This window comes from Hyaena hyaena, unplaced genomic scaffold (assembly GCF_003009895.1).
Source record: "Hyaena hyaena isolate Hyena2069 unplaced genomic scaffold, ASM300989v1 scaffold_165, whole genome shotgun sequence".
NCBI classification, from domain to species: domain Eukaryota; kingdom Metazoa; phylum Chordata; class Mammalia; order Carnivora; family Hyaenidae; genus Hyaena; species Hyaena hyaena.
This window is the reverse complement of record NW_024080797.1, coordinates 250,077-272,484: the sequence shown is the minus strand read 5'-3', so window position 1 is coordinate 272,484 and position 22,408 is coordinate 250,077. Positions and strand designations below refer to the sequence as shown.

Below are 22,408 nucleotides of genomic sequence, written 5' to 3'. Positions count from 1 at the left end.
TCCTCCTCCCCTGCTTGCACTCAATCTCTCTCTCTCTCTCTCACTCAAAAAAATAAAAATAAAAAAGAAATGATAACATGTTTATAGGGTGAGAGATTCTGGAAGTAACTTTAAGACAAAGAAACAATGAGAAAAAGGAGAGAGAAAAAAGAAACAATGAGATGCTATGTCATTCATCTGCAGACTGTGGATGGAAAAGATCTTACAGAAAGAATTCTAGCTCTTATGACCATTATGGAAATCAGTATGGAAGTTCCTCAAAAAAAAAAATTAAAAATAGAACTACCACAGGATCCAGCAATCCCACTTCTGGGTATACATCCAAAGGAATGAAATGAGATTTGGAAGAGACATCGACACTTTAATGTTCAATGCAGCATTCACAGTAGCCAAGATATGGAAACAACCTACGTGTCTGTTCAACAAATGAATGGATAAAGAAAATGTGGTTTCCACATACAATGGAATATGATGCAACCTTAATAAGGAAGGAGATCCTGCCATTGTAACTACATGGACGCAGTTTGCGGGCATTATGGTAAGTGAACTAAGCCAGTCACAGAAGGGCTAATACTACTGATACCACTTCTAGGAGGAGTTTAAGAGTTAAACTCATAGAAGCAGAGAGAATGGTGGTCACCAGGGGTTACAGAAGGGGCATGGAGAGGTGATGGTTTAAGGTACATAGTTTCAGTAGTGATACTACTACATAGTTTTGGAGACCTACAGTACAGCACAGTGTCTATAGCTAACAGTGCCGTGTTATATACTTCACATTTGCTTAGAGAGAAGATCTCATGTTGTGTTCTTACCATAAACACCAAAAATACTGAGCTAAAGAATGTGGGAGAGGTGATGGGTGTTTATGATCTTGATAATGGTGGCTGTATCACAGGGACTTATCCCCAAAGCAATTGAAAAGAAAGGAAGGAAGGAAGGAAGGAAGGAAGGAAGGAAGGAAGGAAGGAAGAAAAGAAAGAAAAAAGAAAGAAAGAAAGAAAGAAAGAAAGGAAGGAAGGAAGGAAGGAAGGAAGGAAGGAAGGAAGGAAGAAAAAGGAGGGAGGGAGGGAGGAAGGGAAAAAAGGAACAGAAAAGGAAAGAAAAGAAAAAAGAACGGAAGGAAGGAGGGAAGAAAGGAAAATAATTTCTAGTTCTTTTTTTATGTGTGTTTTTTAAAAAATTTCTGAGAGAGAGAGAGACAGCGGGAGCAGGAGAGTGTCAGAGAGAGAGGGAGACACAGAATGTGAAGCAGGCTCTGGGCTCAGAGCCCAACTCGGAACTCGAACCCACGAACCGTGAGATCATGACATGAGCCAAAGTCAGACACTTAACCGACCTAGCCAACCGCGCGCTCCAAGAATTTTTAGTTCTTTAGGAAATTTAAAATAATACTAGACCTGGCGGATCAGACGTTACACAGAGTCATTTATTTCATGTACCTTTTAAAAAATTTTATATGTTTCTAATATTTCAGACTGGATTCCCAACATATTAAACGCCCCTTTCGAATAACACATGTTACTTCCAGGGCCGAACACGTGAGTTACTCCTTCAGCAGCACAGTGAAAGTCACGGTCACATGGAAGAAGCCCAGAAACTATGCACTAGGGAATGTGGGTATGTTCTGGATCATGCTCTGGCTCCTTTGTCATTGGACGACCTTACCCCCCTCACTGAGGCCTTCAAAACTCGCTTTCCTGTTCTGTGCGGCAGGGATGACCTTTGTGATCGCTTAGGAGCAGGGCGTGTGGGCAGCACGTCCGCACCGTGCGGTCGCCGAGCGCCGGGGCCTGGGAGGTAGGGGCTTCGCCGCGCAGGCGGGGCGGAAGGGGCGGCCTTCCCGGGAGTCGCCGCAGCCCGGAGTCGGAGTCGCGGCCGAGGCCGGGCTCCCTCGTCCGCTCGCCGGAGCCATGGAGCAGACCCGCGCGGCCGCCCGCCTGCGCACCCTGCTGGGACACCTCGGGAGACCCTCCGCCAGGGCCGCAGTATCCTTTGGGCTGCAAGAGCTGCGGTCTCCAGGGCTCTTCCCCCTCCTCCGCGCCCGCGTCCCCGTCACGGTCACAGCCCTTCCGGGCGCCGGGGCCGAGGGGGCCTCCGCTCGGCTGGAGCCTGGCCGCGCCGGCCTCGGTGGCTGCTGGGGCCCGCTCGGCCATTCCGGGGCCTCCCGGGGCCTCCCGGGGCCTCGCGTTTCCCTGCTGTGCGGGAAGGGAGGCCGGAGGTCCTTACTGAGGGGCCTGCTCTCAGTTGCTTCGGCATTTTCTGCACTTGGCCGCTCGGGACCCGGCCGCCCGGAGCCCGGGAAACGCGAAGCCGGGTGGCCCCGCACACGGGAGAGCGCAGAGCTGCCAGCAGTCAAGCCCGGCGCGCGGGACGGCGGCAGGCGGCAGGGCCCTCCGGCCGGACCCCCGGCCTCCGCAGGTGGGGCCTCCGCGCCTCCCTCCTCCCGGCGCGCTGGGGGTGCCCGCCGACCCCGCTGGCGCACACGCCGCCTCTCCCTCGCGACTTGGCCTTCTCAAGTTCGTCTCCGAGGCGGCGTGTGCGCCGCCGGGGCTGGTTCCAGGACGATGTCACTCTGTGACACGCAAATCCAACTGCTTTATAATTTTAAATTTTTTAATGTTTATGCATGCACAAGTGGAGAAGGGGCAGAGAGAGAGGAAGACACAGAATCCCAGGCAGGCTCCTGGCTCCGAGCTGTCAGCACAGGGCCTGACACAGGGCTCGAGCTTGTGAACTGCAGGATCATGACCTGAGCGGAAATTGGAGGCTCAACCGACTGAGCCACCCAGGCGCCCCCTCCAACTGCTTTAGAGAATTGTTTCTCCTGCTCAGATTCAGTGTCCTCATGCAGGGGGCAACTTTTGGAAGCGTGTGGAAGAACACTGCCTGGGATTTTTCCTTACCGGACGTGGTTAGGCCCCCCAGTGGGCCGCCCTGTCCAATACAACTTTCCGTGTTGGTGGGAATGATCGTGTATACCAGCACTGTCCAGTATAGTTAGTAGCTGCTAGACACATGTGCCCCGTTGGGCACTTGAAATATGGCTAATGCAGGTTTCATTTTATTCTCTTCCATTTAAATAGACACGGCGGGGGGCGCCTGGGTGGCTTAGTCGGTTAAGCGTCCGACTTTCCGACTTTCGCTTAGGTCATGATCTCGCGGTTCGTGGGTTCGAGCCCCGCGTCGGGCTCTGTGCTGACTGCCAGCTCAGAACCTGGAGCCTGTTTCAGTCTGTGACTCCCTCTCTCTCTGACCCTCCCCTGCTCATGCTGATTCTCTCTCCTAGAAATAAATAAAACAAAAAATAAATAAATAAATAAATAAATAAATAAATAGACATGGCGGCCCCTGGGTGGCTCAGTCGGTTAAGTGCTGGGCTCTTGATTTTAGCTCAGGTCATGATCTCATGGTTTATGAGTTGGGGCCCCACATTAGGCTCTGAGCTGGAAGTGCAGAGCCTGCTTGGGATGGTCTCTCTCTCTCTCTCTCTGCCTCTCCCCTGCTCTCTTTCAAAAATAAAGGTCAAAAAATTTAATTTTATTTGCCTTAATTCACATACTAGATAGCTCACTTCACCTCAGGGGCTGTTTCTCCAACCAGTTTCCATCCTCCACAATTCCAGTAAGTAGAGCTAATTTTCATTTTTAACCATAAAATGTATATAAAGCTTTTTCTAGTGCTAACTAAGATATAAAATACAATATATCATGTTGCCTGGTGAAAATTCATTATACAAATCCTCTGTTGCTAGGACCTGTTTTAATTAGAACTGTGGAAAATTGTGAAGACCTGGACTTTAATTTTTATATATACTTTAAAATTTGGAAAAGAGAAAAAATATATCAGAAATGTATAATCTGATTTTTTCCCTTCAAATTCAGGCATGGTATACTTCATATAGGTTAGCTTGTAGTCTGGTCATATTGCTCTATTAGCTAGTGTCTTTGGTTTATCTTAAATTACCTTAGTAGGGGAAGACATTGATCTCCATAGAAGATTCTCAGAGAGCCACAATTCTGATCTACAAAAATGGACTGGGTGATTTGGGTTTGTGCGTATGCTGTACACTTATTTGGATTTTGTCACTTTGACTTTCTCTGAGAATGTATGATCTAGACAATCTAAAATATAAAATCTATTGAACCTGTTTCCCATCTGAAAAACCATACATATTCATTACAGAACAAAAATTTTTAAATCACAGGGGCGCCTGGGTGGCTTAGTCGGTTAAGCGTCCAACTTTCGCTTGGGTCATGATCTCGCGGTTCGTGGGTTCAAGCCCCGCGTCGGGCTCTGTGCTGACTGCCAGCTCAGAGCCTGGAGCCTGTTTCAGTCTGTGACTCCCTCTCTCTCTGACCCTCCCCTGCTCACGCTGTCTCTCTCTCTCCTAGAAATAAATAAAACATTTAAAAAAAATTTTTTTAAATCACAGAAACAAAAGGAATTAAGAAAAAACCATCCACAAATCCATTACGTAGAGGCAATCACTTTTTTTTTGTATTTCTTTGCATTTTTTACAGGTAGTAAAAAATTTGGTTTTACACAAGTCTAACCATATATTATTGTAATAAGCATCCCTATTATATGCTCTTCATTTTTTAAAAGAACTTTTAATGTTTATTTATATTTGAGAGAGAGAGAGAGAGACTGTGCGAGCAGGGGAGGGGCAGAATGAGATACAGAGACAGAATCTGAAGCAGGCTCCAGGCTCTGAGCTGCCAGGATAGAGCCGGCCCTGTGTGGGGCTCAAACTCACGAACCGTGAGATCATGACCTGGACCGAAGTTGGACGTTTCACTGACTGAGCCAGCCAGGCGTCCCCCTCTTCATTTTTAATGCCTGAATCATATCTCATTAAGTGGATATAATTAATTTTTCTCCTATTTTTTGGTACAGTATTTCATGCTTTGGATTTAAACCTTTTTAAAAAATACTCAGATTAGAGGCACCTGGCTGGCTCAGTTGGAAGAGGATATGACTCTTGATCTCAGGGTCATGAGTTTGAGCCCCACAACAGGTATAGACATGACTAAAAAAAAAAAAAAAAACCTTAAAAAAAAGCCCAAAGACATGTTTTAAAAACTGTTTAGATTATTTTCTTAGAGTAAATAAAAAATAGAAATGCCAGTTGGAAAAGTATGAACATCTCTCAGGTTCTTGACACATATTGTTGGGTTGGGATTTTAAGTTGGACTTATTTGAGATTTTTTTTTCTCCCTAAGGTATACTCAGGATAATGATGTTCTAAGCCTAGAACAGAGAAAATTTTATGAAGAAAATGGGTTTCTCGTCATTAAAAATTTGGTATCTGATGCTGATATTACACGCTTTAGGTACAGTAACTCTTTGTTCTTTTACAGAAAGATGTTATATGTATACAAGGAGAATCTGAATAAGATTAGCGTGTGCATGTTCAGATCATTCTCGGTGATTGGTTCTCAAGGAAGTGGTTAGGAGCATGAACTCTGGAGCCAGACTGGTTGGCTTTAATCTGAGCCCTACTACTTAATGTCGTATGTCCTGGGCCAACTTACTTTCCATGCCTCTGTTTTCACATCTGTAAAATGGGTATGGTAATAGTATTTCTGCCCTAGTGGTGTTGTGAGGACTGAATAAGGCAAAATACACAGAGAGTACTTCAAAAGGGGCCTGGCCCATGGGAAGTGTGAGAGAAGTGTTTGCCATTATTACCTAGATGTTGCCAAATCAGATTTTTCCCCACTGTTCTGTTAGGCTAAGATATATTTGAGTTCCAGCACTGGATTCTGGTCTCACAGTGGGAGGCAAGGGCTTTTGAGTTGGCCTTTTTCTCCGCCTCCACCCGTCCTCAGAACTACTCACCCTGGACTGGAGGTCAACCTGGCGCACAGAAACCACCCCCTCCATCTTTGAGAAGCTTCCCACAGAATGGGCCAGGCAGGTGCTTGGAGCCTGCAGTGATGATGTCTTCTGCCAATTTAATCTTCCAGGAACCAGTTTGAAAGAATCTGCAAAGGGGAACTGAATGTCGAAGGGATGTCGATAATGAAAGATGTAACCACTGAAAAATCAAAGTTTATTTGGAGTGAAAACTTGATTACAAAGGTCCAGGATTTCCAAGGGGATGAGGAGCTCTTCAGATACTGCACGCTCCCTGAGGTTTGAGACCTTCCTGCATTTTCTTTTTCTTTCAGTTAACAGCCCACCTGCATGCTTGCCTCCGGAGTTGCTGCTTTTTAAATTTTTTTATATGATGTGTTTTTTATTATTTATTTATTTATTTATTTATTTATTTATTTATTTATTTATTTAGAGAGAGAGGGAACAAGGAGACAGAGTCCGAAGCAGGCTCCAGGCTCTGAGCCATCATCACAGATCCTGACGCGGGGCTCGAACCCATGGGCCCTGAGATCATCACCTGAGCCGAAGTCGGACGCTTAACCGACTGAGCCACCCAGGCGCCCCTGGAATGGGCAGACATTTGGCAGTACCTGCAGCCAGGTTGGGGGGGTGTGCTCCTGGCTTCTGATGGGCAGAGGCCAGGGATCCTATAAAATAGTCTCCTTGCCCCCAAAATAATGATCTACCCATCCCCCAAAGTCAGCAGTGCCTGCTCTGGAGTCTGGTAATTATCGCTGGTCGAGAAGGGCAGGACCTCTGTGTTAGAGACACCCTCTCCCCATCTCAATATGGGCCTATCAGCCGGAGTGACAGCCCGGAGGCTATTCACTATACATACATTGATTTTGTGCTTTTTGTTCTGTGAATCTGGTCCATAAAGGTTTAAGTTTATGTTTAGATTTAAACTTTTTTTTTTTTAATTATTACTCAGGGCACCTGGGTGGCTCAGTCGGTTGAACGTCTGACTTTGGCTCAGGTCATGATCTCACGGCTCGTGAGTTCAAGGTCTGCATTGGGCTCGCTGCTGTCAGCACAGAGCCCGCCTCGGATCTTCTGGCCTCCTCTTTCTGCCCCTCCCCACTTGCATGCTCTCAAAAATAAAGAAAAACCAAAAAATTATTACTCTTTAACTAATATTGATGAAGATAGCACGTAGTACAGACAGGCATAAAATGAAAAATAAAGGCTCCCACTCCCTGACCCCGCTTACTGCTGAGCTTTTTGCTGTATTCGTCGGGAATTCTTTCATGGGTATGAAGTGCGTCTGCACACCTTCCCTTTTGTAACATGGGAACGTTCTGGTTGTCTCCGTGTCTTTTTCCACTTCTAGTAGATCTTAGACATCTTTCTATATCACCTATCTACTAATCTATATCATGCTTTGCTTTGTTTATTTTTAAAGTTGTAATTATTTAAGTAATCTCTACCCGCAATGTGGGGCTAACGCTCACCACCCAAGAGATCTACAGACTGAACCAGGAAGGTGCCATGAGCTATATCATACTTTTAAACTACTGCCTGGAATCCTGTTACATAAAGGTACCATAGCTTATGAATCATTTATTTAGAATGCTTTCAAAGGACACTTTTTAAAAAAAATTTTTTTTTTAATGTTTTATTTATTTCTAGGAGAGAGAGAGACAGCGCGAGCAGGGGAGGGGCAGAGAGAGAGGGAGACACAGAATCTGAAGCAGGCTCCAGGCTCTGAGCTGGCAGTCAGCACAGAGCCCGACGTGGGGCTTGAACCCACGAACTGCGAGATCATGACCTAAGCGAAAGTCGGACGCTTAACCGACTAAGCCACCCAGGCGCCCCTCAAAGGACACTTTGTATAATACTTGTTAGAGATTATAAGCCCAAGTGGTGTTAGAAAATTTGCCTCATGGGGATGCCTGGCTGGCTCAGTTGGTAAAGGGTCTGACTCAGATTTCAGCTCATGATCTCATGGTTTGCAGGTTTGAGCCCCACTTTGAGCTCAGTGCTGACAGCGCAGAACCTGGTTGAGATTCTTTCTCTGCCCTTCCCTTGCTCACACACACACTCTCTCTCTCAAAATAAACACACATTAAATTTTTTAAAAAATCTTTAAAAAAAAGAAAATTTGCCTCATGAGAAAAGACTGTACAGGTAAGCCACCTACAATGTCCAGGCCCTTTGGGTTGGAGACTAGAGGGGGCGTGGCCCCTCTGAACCATCCATTCTTCTCAATGTCAAGTCCTGCTCTGGAAAGAGAAGTTGTGAGCTGGGATCAAGGAGGAAAAACTTGAAATTAGTGGCAACTTGTGGTAGTTTGAGCACGACCAGGACTTCCAGGTTTCCACCTCTCTAAAGTGTGAAGCAGGCACCTGCTGCTTCATGCAGTGAGTTTTGGGAGGTAGGCATGATTTTAGTAGTTAGGTGTGCATTGGAGAAAATAACGAGCACATCAAACCTACAACTTCAAGAATATTATTAAATTTAAAAAATTTTTGTTTTATTTTTGAGAGAGAGAGCACAAGCAGGGGAGGGGCAGAGAGAGAGGGGGACAGAGGATCCAAAGGGCTCTGCACTGACAGCAGAGAAGTCAAACGCTAAGCCAAAGTCAGATGCTTAACCAACTGAGCCACCCAGGTGCCCCAAGAATACGATAAATCAAGGGGCACCTGGGTGGTTCAGTCGGCTGAGTGTCCAACTCTGGATTTTGGCTCAGGTCATGGTTTCACGTATGTGGGATCAAGCCCTTCGTTGGGCCTACTTGGGGTTCTCTCTCTCTTTCCCTTCCTTCACTTGTGCACTCTCTCTCTCAAAAATAAATAAGCAGTAAGAAAAGAGTATTATTATTAATCAGAATAAGACATGAGTTAATTTAGAAAATTACTGGCTAACTATATTGAACAGTTCTATAAACTATGACAGAAATGGTGACATGGCTCTTGAGTCTGAGGTTTAGAAAATACTGGTCTGGGGTACCTGGCTGGCTTAGTCAGTAGAGTGTGTGACTCTTGAAATTGGGGTCATGAGTTTGAGCCCCACGCTGGGAGATGACTTAAAAAAGAAAATACAGGTCTAAGGGAATACCAAAGGGGCACCTGCATGGCGTAGTCGGTTGGGCGTCTGACTTCAGCTCAGGTCATGATCTCACAGCTCATGAGTTAGAGCTCCCCATAGGCCTCTGTGCTGACAGCTCAGAGCCTGGAGCCTGCTTCGGATTCTGTCTCCCTCTCTCTCTGCCCTTCCCCGGCTCACACCCTGTCTTCTTCTCCTTCAAAAATAAATACTAAAAAAAAAAATTTCAGGGAATACCAAAGAGTGACACACTTTATAAAACAAATACGGGGCCTGACTCCTAGGATTTGAGCATTTCATGCTCAGACTGCCAGTATCCGTTATACAGAAAATCAAATAGTGAGAAAGTGCTAGAGAATGCTTCATTTTTTGGAGTCTGGACAAACTGGAGAGTGAAGACCATCTTTTTCATTTGCACGGCCACCTAGGCCAGTTTCTGAGCCCCAGGCTTAAACGTGTGGGGCGTTCACTTTAAAGGATGATTCATTCATGGGGGCACCACTTTTCGGGGTTGTTGTGAGGTCTGATGGGGGAAGCATAAAGTCCCTGGCAGCTCGGAGGCACACAGGGCCTCTTGTGCTGTGTGCCCCTCCCCACACGGGTTAGATGCAGGAGGCCGCGACCCCAGGCCTAGTCCCGCCGTCGTGTCACGTGTTCTCATAAACTGCGTCATGGGCTCATGTGCCCGTGTCATTATTTGTTCACCTCCTCCCACCAGAATACAGACAAGGACAAGGGCAGGGACCTGCTCATCTCGTTCCCCGCTACGCCCCCATTTCTTGTCACTCTGTCTGGTTCCTGGCCCTCAGTAAGGAGCGGTGGAGTAGGCGGTGCTCTGATTATGAAGGGTCCCCAGTTCCTGTCCTTCCCTTCCTTCCTCTGGGCTGTGCCTGCGGCTGCATATGTGTTGGGACCTCTCATGGTCCCCCTTTTTTTTTTTCTTTAAAGTAGACTCTCGGCCCAACGTGGGGCTTGAACTCATGACCTTGAGATCAAGAGTTACACGGGCTACAGCCTGAGCCAGCCAGGCGCCCCTTATGGTCCCTTCCTGTGAATAGTCTCCGTGACGGGAAGAGGGAGCTGCTTCATCATCGGGCAACTACGGACGCTTCAGTTGAAAGACAGGGACTCCTGTCCTTCTTCCCAGCTGACATCTCAGAGAAACTCCCATCTTTCTTGCAGAAAAAGTGGTTAAGTTTCCAACTGGCTCAAAAAAAGCCTGTTTAATTCAGACGGTTGCAGATTTCCAGTTGCTCATGTTTTGTTTGCAGTGTTGTGAAATCCCAAATAATTGTTTGCACTGTTGGCATCTTGGTTCTTCTCTAGATCATTAGACTTTGTGTCACTCACCTGTGCATTTGGTATCTCATGGGACTTTGTTCCCCCTTTTCTCTTAGATTCTGAAATATGTGGAGTGTTTCACTGGACCCAATATTATGGCCATGCATACAATGCTGATAAATAAACCTCCAGATTCTGGTAAGGGGCTCTTATCTGTTGAGAAGAAAGAAAAAAGTTTCAAGCATTCTAACTATAGCTGTGCATATAACTGCTAAACTTTGATAAGTGAATATATACGTATTTTATTTAAGTCTTAAGATAGCTTACATCTGGGGGTGCCTGGGTGGCTCAGTCAGTTAAACATCTGACATCGGCCTAGGTCACGATCTCATGGTTCGTGAGTTTGAGCCCTGCAACAGGCTCTCTGCTGTCAGCACATCACCTGCTTTGGATCTTCTGTCTCTCTCTTTCTCTGCCCCTCCCCTTCCCTCTCTCTCTTTCTCTCAAAAATAAGTAAACATTAAAAATTTTTTTTTTAATTTTAGAAAGAAAAAGAGCACGTGGGGGAGAGAGGCAGAGTAGGGGAGAGAGAGAGTCTCAAGCAGATTCCACACCTGCTTGACCCTGGCATCCCATGGCCCTGGGATCATGATCTGAGCCAAGATCAAGAGTCAGATGCTCAACTACCTGAGCCACCCAGCCGTCCCTAAAATGTAGCTTCTAAGATCTCACTCTGAGAGAAACTGATTTGGAAGCTAGAACCCCGGAGTCTGCACTTTTTACGCTATCCCCAGAGTCTAATGCAGATGGCCATGCTGAGAAATTCTGCTATACCAGCAGTAATCAATTGGCCCTTCCAGATTCTTGTTTGGTTTTGTTCAGGCAAAGAAGAATAATTCTGAGATGCAAGTATCTTTTAACAGTAGGTTCTGTTGCAGGCAAAAAGACAAGCCGTCATCCTTTGCACCAAGATCTACACTATTTCCCCTTCAGACCTAGTAATAAGATTGTTGCTGCGTGGACGGCCATGGAGCTGGTGACCCAGGACAATGGCTGCCTGTCTGTGCTCCCAGGCACACACAAAGGCTGCCTGAGGCCACACGTTTATCCCCAGTGGGAGGTATGTCTGCCTAGAGAATACATCTTCATTGGAAAACTTACTGTTTTGATTTCATATCGGTATACATAAAGAGCTTTAACGATGAGACAGAATATCCTTTCTTAGCAAAACATTGTTTTAAGATTTGGAATTAGGATCAGTTAGTCTACAAATACTGACTTGGGTTCTCTTCTGCATTCCAGGGGGGGGTTAACATAATGTACTATGGGATCCAGGACTATGATGAAAACAGCCCCCGAGTTCACCTTGTGATGGAGAAGGGAGACACTGTTTTCTTTCATCCTTTGCTCATACATGGATCTGGTCTGAATAAAACTCAAGGATACCGGAAGGTATGCAACAACATCCCTGTACTTTCCAAGATGAATAGATTAGAAACAATGTCAAGATATGTTAAAATTTATGAGATTTGTGACCTTTACCTAAACTGTTCTTTTGTCTGGTTTATTTACCATGAAATCTGTTTGCTACCTCATGCCTTTTTGCTCATATCAGTAAGAAGCCAAGTGACTTTAGGATTCCAATCCCTCTGGTACTGAATTACGAACATTCACAGTATTGCTTCAGGGAAAGAGCTTACTTAGTAGCCCCGTAGCCTGTACTTTTGGAGGCAAAAATAATGGCTGACGTACTAAAATAATAAAATTTGGAATGTATACAGTTCATAATAACTATATAAGAGGAAAAGTTATAATAGCATTGTTATTGGGAAAAATATGTCCGATTCTAAACCAAGTTTCTGAATTGACTTCCCAAAAGTCAAATTTAGCAGGCAGCCATATTTTTCATTCCTTAGCCCCAGAATGTGTTAAACCTAATGATTCCATTGCTTACATTAAAATCTGAGCAACATTTCTCATATTCCCAGATTTCTTGCTTCTTGAAAATTCAGCAGATCTGACAGTACAGTGGATTCACATTTCCCCCATGATAACACAGGTCTCGATACTAAATATTGGGGGCTTCTTTGGGGCTGAGTGAGGTCTTTCAGTTTGTCACACCAACCCCTATTGTCTCCCTGAGGTCATCGGTCATCTTCTATTCATTCATATTTGTGCCAGGGCCAAGATGAGGGTGTGAGGCAAGAAGACACTCTCCTCTGGGGCAAAATTTAAGGATGAGGGGAAGGATCTAAGAAAAAAAACCCCTCAACAATCAAGTTAAATGATATTTAATGTAATATTTAAAAAAATCAAAGTTACTGCAAAAATATCCATGGTGAAGACAATGCCAAAATTTTAAATAGAGACTAGATCAGGGGCAGCTGGCTGGCTCAGTCAATGGAGCATGTAACTCTTGTTTTTGGGGTTGTGAGTTAGAGCCTCATGTTGGGTGTAGAGAATAGAAATTACTTAGAAAAAGAAAATATTTATTTTATTATTATTTTATTTATTATTTTTGTTTTTATTTTAAAAAATTTTTAATGTTTATTTTTGACAAGGAGACACATACACAGAGTGCAAGCAGGGAAGGAGCAGAGAGAGAGGGAGACACAGAATCTGAAGCAGGCTCCTCGCTGTCAGTGCAGAGCCTGACATGGGGCTTGATCCCATGAACTCTGAGTTCATGACCTGAGCCAAGATCAGGAGTTGCATGCTTAACCGACTGAGCCACCCAGGTGCTCCTGTTTATAACTTTTTCAAGAATGGGGAGAACCAAGTAACCTTCATCTTACCTTCGGAAGGAAACAAGATGGGTATTGTATGTGAATGCTATTGGATTTCACATGTCCTTTTGATTTGAAAGGGGAGGGTGTGTGTATTATTTCCCTTTGCAAGGTATTTTTCTTTCATGATCTGTAGCCATTGAAATAAAAACCCATCACAGACTCAGCTGAGTAACTTGTGAGACCAAGTAACTTTGGAACACATTCCTTTTGAGGACCTGAGGACATCTACTCTTTAGAAAAATCATATGCTAATACATTAAAGTCCCCTTGGCATGTCATTGTGTTCCCTGCCCATTTTGAGAACAATTATCACAGGTAGCTACAACCTCTTGTAGGAGACCCTGGGTGGTTCAGTTGGTTAAGCCAACTTCAGCTCAGGGCACCATCTCATGCATGGTTTGTGAGGCGGAGCCCCACTTCGGGCTCTCTGCTGTCAGCATAGAGGCCCCTTCAGATCCTCTGACCGCCCCCCTCTCTGCCCCACCCCAGCTCATTTTCTCTCTCTCCCTCTCGAAATAAACTTTTAAAAAGTTTTTTAAAATTAATAAAGATAAAACATAAAAATCTCTTGTAATTTCTCAATCAGCCTTTAACTATACTTGGAGAAAAAACTACTGAACACTGAAGAGATTAATACAGGATATAGCTTTCAATCTAGAAATCAGACTTCCCTTCAGAAGTCTCCTTCTTTTTTTTTTTTAAGTTTTTTTTTAATGTTTTATTTATTTCTAGGAGAGAGAGAGAGAGAGACAGCGTGAGCAGGGGAGGGTCAGAGAGAGAGGGAGTCACAGACTGAAACAGGCTCCAGGCTCTGAGCTGGCAGTCAGCACAGAGCCTGACGCGGGGCTCGAACCCACGAACCATGAGATCATGACCCAAGCGAAAGTCGGACGCTTAACCGACTAAGCCACCCAGGCGCCCCAGAAGTCTCCTTCTTTAGTTGCTGGTGTTCGTGGAATGTTTTTTCTTCCCCAATATTAATCATCTCACTTGGCACAGACAATTTCCTGCCATTTCGCCAGTGCCGACTGCCACTACATTGATGTGAAAGGCACCAGTCAAGAAAGCTTTGAGAAGGATCTCAAAGGCATAATGCAGAAACAATACAAAATTCCAGAAGACACCAGACTGCAGGTAGGTTTGTATGAGATGACAGGTAAGATCTTTTTTATTTTTCCCTTTTCTTCAGATGCTTAATAATTCTCATACCTGATTTCCTTTGGAAGTAGTGCTTTGTTTAGAGTGCCTTGCTGAGATCTGCTAACAAGGACAGTGGAATTTCAGTTTGTTTTTGCTTCCCATTGGGGGGGAACCGAGCACTGCGTGCTTCTTTATGTCCTTTGGTAGGCAGGCTGTCCTGTTCCAGAACTGACAGGCAGGAAAGGCAACATAAAACAGAAGTGGAGGAGAGGAAGTGACGGACAAAGGTGACCTTCTGAACGCACGTAAGGAAAAGTGAAAGGTTTGGAGGGAGTATCTACACTTAATGTAATTCTTACTGGATTTACATTATTGGAGTCTTATTGGACTCCCAGAAAGCAGTTCTCAAGCAGGTTTCTGTTTGGGTCAGTTAGCATCTGGAGTGTCATGAGAGGCACAGCTTGGGTGGAACAGACATCAAAAATCATTGATGCTTATCGATAGGGGGTATGAGACCACATTTCATATGCTCTCTGAATGAGTACACATCACTTGTAAATTACTCGTTTTTAACTAGTGGACATTCAATGCTGATGATCATCACTGGACAAATTATAGTGAAGGCAAACAAATAAACATGTTTGGGGCACCTGGGTGGCTCAGTCAATTAAGCATTTGACTTCAGCTCAGGTCATGATCTTACAGTTTGTGGGTTTGAGCCTCATGTCGGGCTCTGTGCTGACAGCTCAGAGCCTGGAGCCTGTTTCTAATTCTGTGTCTCTCTATCTCTCTGCCCTCCCCAGCTTGTGCTCTGTCTCTGTCTCTCTCTCAAAAATAAATAAACATTAAAAAAAAATAAACATGTTTGCTTTCTAGACAAAGTACATTTTAGCCTCTGAACCAAGAGGCTGATCCTATTTTTAAATGTGCATTAATTGTAAATGCATGCATCTCCCATGGGGGTGACATGGCCCCAAACAGCCTGAGTGTGATGATGACTCTGGGCCTTCCAGGCCTGTGAAGGGCACTGGACACCAACACTAAGTGACCAGCCGTGGCTCTGGGAGTCCCATCTTCTGAAACTCCTCAGTTTAAGAATCTTACTTCTCCCTTGGCCCTTGACAAGGCACTAATTTCACGTTTGGAGACCGTAGAAAGTCTTGTCCTTCTCCCCTCTGTCCAGTGCTTAAAAAGCTTTAAAAGGCATCATATTTTGTCCAGTGGGGCTTCTGTGCTTTACTCAGAGCTTTATTTTATTTTTTAAACATTAGCAAGTAGCAGTTAAAAAATTTTTATTTAAAACCTTTTAAAAATAATTTTTAATAATTTTTTTAAAAAGATTACTTACTTATTTTGAGAAAGAGAAAGAGAGAGAGACTGCAAGTGAGGGAGGGGCAGAGAGAGGGGGAGATTCTGAAGCAGGCTCCGCACTGTGAGCCCAGAGCCCATGTGGGGCTGGGACTCATGAAACTGTGAGGTCATGACCAGGGCCGAAATCAAGAACTGGAGGGTTAACCGGCTGCGCCCTATTTATATATTTATTTTTGAGAGATAGAGCAAGCAAGCAGGAAGGGGCAAAGAGAAGGGGACAGAGGATCCTAGCAGGCTCCAGGCTGACAGCAATGAGTCTGATGTGGGGTCTGAACCCACAAACCATGAGATCATGACCTAAGCCAAAGTCAGATGCTCAACCAACTGAGCCATCCAGGCACCCCTGACTCCATGCTCATTTTTTTTTTTAATTTTTTTTTTTTAATGTTTTATTTATTTCTAGGAGAGAGAGAGAGACAGCGTGAGCAGGGGAGGGTCAGAGAGAGAGGGAGTCACAGATTGAAACAGGCTCCAGGCTCTGAGCTGGCAGTCAGCACAGAGCCCGACGCGGGGCTCGAACCCACGAACCGCGAGATCATGACCTAAGTGAAAGTCGGACGCTTAACCGACTAAGCCACCCAGGCGCCCCTCCATGCTCATTTTAAAAAATGTTTAATAAATGTTTATTTTTGAGAGAGAGAGACAGGGCGCAAGCAGGGGAGGGGCAGAGAGATTGGGAGACACAGATCTGAAGCCAGCTCCAGGCTCTGAGCTGTTGGCACAGAGCCCAACACGGGGCTCAAACTCATGAACCACCAGATCATGACCTGAGCTGAAGTCGGATGCTCAACCAACTGAACCACCCAGGTGCCCTTGGCTCTATACTGTTAATGAGAAACTTAAAAGTCCAAGAGGTCGGCCTAACTGACCTGAAAACAGAGCTGGATTTTGGAGTCAGGTGAAATTCCACAATCATTCTTCCCATCATACCTTGCAGTTTGCTCAAAAATAAGCAATAAGAAAGATGGAATTGTTTTATTAAGAACAATGAATAAAACAAATAAACCTGTAACTCATGACATTATTTTCACTTAGAAGCAGATCACTCTAAACGGGGCAGCACAATGGGGCGTGTTGGGCATTGTGACCAAACACCATGCTCAGCCAGTCCACGATCCCTATAGACAAGAGGAGCACGAAATAACACAGGCTAACCGTTTGGGGACTCTGTTCTCTCAGTTTCTTCAACACCGTTTTAGATGTTGGCAAGTAAATTATTTGGAGTCTTAGAATGTGGTTTATTTACTTACTGATAAGACTACTGTCGAGGTTTTTTCTCTTTCTTTCTTTTTTTAAATTTGTAATGTTTTCTTTCTGAGACAGGGGGGCAGCATGAACAGGGGAGGATCAGAAAAAGAGGGAGACACAGAATCCAAAACAGGCTCCAGGCTCCGAGCTAGCTGTCAGGACAGAGTCTGACGCGGGGCCTGAACCCACAAACTGTGAGATCATGACCTGAGCTGAAGTAGGACGCTTAACCGACTGAGCCACCCATTTGCCCCTGTCAAGGTTTTTTTTCTATGACACCATTTGTACATGCTAGAAATCTACTTTGTCTTGTGCTGAACAAACAGATTCTCAGGGTTCCATTAACTGATTGGGTTTCGCTTTATTTACAGGATGTGTTTAGATTCAAAGCACGGCTCGTGAAAGGAGAGAGGACCAACCTTTGAAATAGCCCTTTGAGAGAAAAGCACAATTAATCAAGGTGCCTAAGGAGAATGTTTTACTAATAAACTGTTGTAATCTTTTCCATCATTTGTTAACAAAATCACAATGCACACATCAGCTACTTTGGAGTATATGATTAATTCTGCACACAGTGGTGTTGCTTTGATGGATGAATGAATAGTAACAATGACATACTACTGTTTTAAGGAAAACTAACTTAGGGTTGCAACTAATAAAGGTGATTGATGTCTAATTTAAATGTGTTAAATCAGTTTCTTTCATTTATTTAGCTCTTTGATCAATCAGAATGAAATGCTTTGAAGCTCAGGGTATGCTGGTTTTGCATACCTCTTCTGGAAAACCCACTGCCACCAATTTCATGTCATGAGAGACTTAGCAAATTGAGAACAATGTCTAACACAGGCACATTTAATGAAGGGCAGCGTGGAGTGAAAATAAGGGTGGACGCTCGTGCCTGGACACCAGATTCCTTCCATGACTTCTCCAACCCAACAAGCCTCCTTAAAACAAAAACTAGGCTGGGGATGCCTGGGGGGCTCAAGTCTCTTGAGCATCGGACTCTTGGTGTTGGCCCAGGTCATGAGTCAAACCCTACATCAGGCTCCTTGCTGATGGTATAAAGCCTGCTTGTGACTCGCTCTCCCTCCCTCTCTGCCTCTTCAGCGTGCACTCTCTCTCTCTCCCTCAAAATAAACTTTAAAAACAAAAACAAAAACAAAACTAGGCTGGATCTTTCTAAGTCCTTTTCTCTATTCCTAAAGAATGAAGACAGAGGTAACTTCATCTGCTATATTTTTTTTTGAGTAAGGCAGCTGAAACACACAAATTTAAACACAAATTTAAACACAAATTTTCTTAAACCTAGTTCCACTGTTTTTGTCAGTTTTTTTGTGAAGACACGTGGTGTAAACTCAGGTCCAGCTGGAAAATGGAGAAGGCAAGACTATCGCTGACAGGGTTTAAGGAAACTGGATCACAGAATAATTGGACATAAAATGTACATAAGAAATACCTGTGTAAATAGCACGTATGGAGCACTGTTCCACAAAACACTTTTCAAACTCATTTCACATTTAAAATAAATCTGAAAGAATAAACTTCAGTAGCAAAACCAGACAACACAATTTGTTATTTTCTTATGCATTTTTTTTTAATTTATTTTTTAATTTTTTTAAAAGGTTTTTTTATTTATATTTGAGAGAGAGAGAGAGAGACAGCGTGAGCAGGGGAGGGTCAGAGAGAGAGGGAGATACAGAATCAGAAACAGGCTCCAGGCTCTGAGCTGGCTGTCAGCACAGCACCCGACGCGGGGCTCGAACCCACAAACCATGAGATCATGACCTGAGCCGAAGTCGGACACTTAACCGACTGAGCCACCCAGGCGCCCCTCTTATGCATTTTTAAAAGTTTATTTATTTCGAGACAGAGAAAGAACATGAGTAGGGGAGGGGCAGAGAGAGAGAGAGAGAGAGAGAGAGAGAGAGAGAGAGAGAATCCCAAGCAGGCTCTATGCTGTCAGCACAGAGCCCAATGTGGGGCTCACGAACCACTGAGATCATGACCTGAGCCGAAGTCGGATGCTTAACTGACTGAGCCATCCAGGCGCCCCTCTGAGCGCATACTTCTAAGGATAACTGAATGTTAACTATGACTTCACAAGGACTCAGTCAAGAGCCCATTTTGAAGACAGTTAAATTTAAGCTAGAGGATTAGAGATGTGAAAAAAAAAATGAGCTGGTGTTAAGAAGGGGGTGATGGTAAGTTGAAAAGCTGTTTTCTGTGTTTATTGCTTATGCAGGACGATGCTGATACAGCAGGGAAGATTTTGGGTTGACTTGAAGGAGGAACACCTTGCAAATGAAACACGGAAGCAGTAATTCTGGTGTCCCCCCTCCCTGAAGACAGACGGTCCTCTCGGGTGCTTTGGAGGAGGGGGCGATTCACAGGTAGAGGTAGGGCTTTGGGATTCTGGCTCTCCCACTTCCTAGCAAGTTAACCTCCCTGAGCCTGTCTCTCCTCATCGCTAAAGTAGCCACAATTAGGGACACCTGGGTGGCTCAGTCGGTTAAGCGTCCGACTTTGGCTCAGGTCATGATCTCACGGTTTGTGAATTCGAGCCCCACGTCGGGCTCTGTGCTGACAGCTAGCTCAGAGCCTGGAGCCTGCTTCAGATTCTGTCTCCCTCTTTCTCTGACCCTCCCCTGCTCATGCTGTCTCTCTCTCTCAGAAATAAATTTAAAAAAAAAATTAAAAAGAAAAGTAGCCACAATTATGACTGTCTTCTAGGGTGATAGTAGGGGGTACACAGTAGATATACTACCCAGGGCACTGCTGCACAGCTCAGATCCCTTTTGGGAATAAAAAATATGTATCCCAATGTTGGAAGTGCTGTCTGCAGATGTCCTTCAGCTGTCAGCCCTCTCAGCCCCCAGGATGGGCCTTGGCCGCAGAACTGCCTCGGCCGAGGTCATGTCCCTTCCTTATGTCCATTGCCTGGTACAGTGTTGGGGGTATGAAGGCTGAGACTTAGCCCAACTTAAGGCAGCTCTAAAGGGTCATCCCATTTCAGAGAGGCTCTCACTGTGCCTATTTCTTTGCACTCTGCCAGCATTCGATGGTCTAAATCCTTTTAATTTTTCATGACCTAATAAAAGAGCAATATCTAAAAGATGATTAGAATTTGCATTTATTTGATAATAATGAGATTGAGGATTTTTCTTATCTTTAGAGGCTTTCTGTGACTGGCCTACTAAATGCTGGTCTCTTCTTAGTCCTACACATTCCTTCAATAAAGGCTGTAGAAAAGATTTCAAATAGCCATACATGGCTTGAATGTCTTGAGAGATTAAGCTTACTTTTCCTTCTCATTCACTGCATGCCTGACCCTCATGTTGTAATTCTCAGCCTCCGGGATTTTAATAGAAATAGAAGGTGATATCAAGTCCTAAACCCACTGAGGGGTGCTGATATGTGTCCTGGAAGGTAGGAGAGAAAGAAGGTGGGGACAAAGGTTTGTGCAGGGGTGATGTTTGAAATACGTAGCAAGGGCATGATTAATTAGGCATTGTGCAGACAGGAATGTGGCACTTCTTGACACTTTGTGAAGTTCCTGAGCAGTGGGTACCTCATCAGGCTCACTGGAAGCACCCCAGGAAAGTGGCCAGACTCCAGAAGTCTCCTAAGGAAAGGCTGGTCCCATTGGCAGGTTGGGGCCTGGGTTATTCAGGCTGGCTCAGTCCATGTTCACTATTTCCAGAGCAGCATACCCCCCTGCTCTCCCTCCCTGGTAGCTAACTCAGGGTTATTCTCAGGCACCTTCACACAGGTAGGTGAGTACTGGACACATCATCCAGAGAAAAAGATCAATAAGGCAACAATGGCCATAACTGACACATTAGGCCAGATTAACTTACATACAAAACATTCCACCCCAAAGCAGCAGGGAACATGGAACATTCTCTAAGTTAGAGCACATGTTAGGACACAAAACAAGTCTAAATTCAAGAACATTAAAATCATATCAAGTTTCTTTTCCAACCCACGATGGTATGAAACTAAAAGTTAATTACAAAAAGAAAACAGGAAAACCCACAAAAATGTGGACATTAAACAACACGCTACTGAACAACCAATGGGTCATCAAAAAATCAAAGGAAAAATGAAAAAATACCTAGAGACAAATGAAAACAGAAGTACAACATACCAAAATTTGTAAGAGGCAGCAAAAGTGATTCTAAGAGGGAAGATCACAGAAATATAGGCCTACTTCAAAACAAGAAATATCTCAAATAAGCAATATCACTTTACATTCAAAGGAACTATAAGAAGAAAAAGCCCAAAATTAGTAGAAGGAACGAAACAATAAAGATCAGAGCAGAAATAAAGGAAATACAGATTAAAATGACAATAGAAAATATCAATGAAACTAAGAGCTGATCCTTTGAAAAGTCTAGGTAGACTAACCAAGAATAAAAGAGAGAAAGCTTAAATAAACAAAATCAGGGACACCTGGTGGCTCAGTCAGTTAAGCGTCTGACTTCGGCTCAGGTCATGATCTCACAGTTTGTGGGTTGGAGCCCCGCATCAGGCTCTGTGCTGACAGCTCAAAGCCTGGAGCCTGCTTCAGATTCTGTATCTCCCTCTCTCTCTGACCCTCCCCTCACACGCTGTCTCTCTCTCTCTCAGAAAGAAATAAAACATTTAAAAAAAAAAAGCAAAATCAGACATGAAAAAGTAAAAGTTATAACCAATACCACAGAAAGACAAAGGATCATAAAAGACCACCACAACCAATTATACACCAACAAGCCAGACATCCTAGAAAACATATAATCTTTCTAGATGGAATCATGAAGAAATTGAAAAGCTGAATAGAGCTATTACTAGTAAGGAGTTTGAAGCAGTAAACAAAAGTCTCTCAACAAACAAAAGTCCAGGACCAGATGGCTTCACTGGCAAATTCTACTAAACATTCAAAAAAGATGTAATACCTATCCTTCTCAAAGTCTGCCAACAAGTTGAAGAGGAGGGGCGCCTGGTTTGCTCAGTCAATTGAGAGCCTGAATCTGGATTTCAGCTCAGGTCATGATCCCAGGGTCATGGAATCGAGCCCCATGTTGGGCTCCATGTTGAGGATGCAGCCACTGAAGATTCTCTCTCCCTCTGGCCATTTCCCCTACTTGTGCTCGCTCTCTCTCTCTTAAAAAAAAAGTTGAAGAGGAGGGATATCTTCCAAACACATTTTATAGCATTACCCTGATACCAAAACCAGACAAAGACAAAGGCAGCAGCAAAGAAAAAAAAAAAAAGGAAATTACAAGCTAATATCCTTCATGAACATAGAGTTGAAAATCCTCAACAAAATATTAGTGAATCGAATTCAACGATACATTAGAAGGCACATATGCCACAATCAAGTGGGATTTATCCCAGGGTCTAACAAGAATGGTTTAATATTGGCAAATCAATAAATGTGATACATAACATTAACAAAATGAAAGAGTAAAATCATACGGTCATGTCAATAGATGCAGAAAAATCATTTGACAAAATTCAACATCCATTTGTGGTAAAAACTCTCAACAAAGTGGGTATAAAGGGAACAAACCTCAACACCATAAAGGCCATATATGACATCAAACTCAATCATGAAAAAGCTGAAAGCTTTTGCTTTAAAAACAGGAACAAGATAAGAATGCTCACTCTTGCCA

The 22,408-nt window shown here is 44.1% G+C and overlaps 1 protein-coding gene across 3 annotated transcripts; it reads left to right on the top strand.

Moving 5' to 3' along the window:
• Positions 1–1,601: 1,601 nt before the first annotated feature.
• Positions 1,602–19,291, top strand: PHYH (phytanoyl-CoA 2-hydroxylase). 3 transcript variants are annotated; one of them, XM_039240042.1, is made up of 10 exons: positions 1,602–1,985; positions 3,563–3,621; positions 5,223–5,333; positions 5,970–6,138; positions 10,323–10,404; positions 11,145–11,326; positions 11,509–11,658; positions 13,995–14,129; positions 17,126–17,214; positions 18,997–19,291. In XM_039240042.1, the coding sequence occupies exons 1-9, from the start codon at positions 1,911–1,913 to the stop codon at positions 17,177–17,179; spliced, it is 1,017 nt and encodes a 338-aa protein (XP_039095973.1). In that variant the 5' UTR covers positions 1,602–1,910; the 3' UTR covers positions 17,180–17,214; positions 18,997–19,291. The 3 variants fall into 3 exon arrangements, with proteins under 3 accessions (XP_039095973.1, XP_039095972.1, XP_039095971.1); XM_039240041.1 differs by lacking the exon at positions 18,997–19,291 and adding an exon at positions 17,468–18,289; XM_039240040.1 differs by lacking the exon at positions 18,997–19,291 and having other exon boundaries at positions 1,603–1,985; positions 17,126–17,445.
• The last annotated feature ends 3,117 nt before the right edge of the window (positions 19,292–22,408 follow it).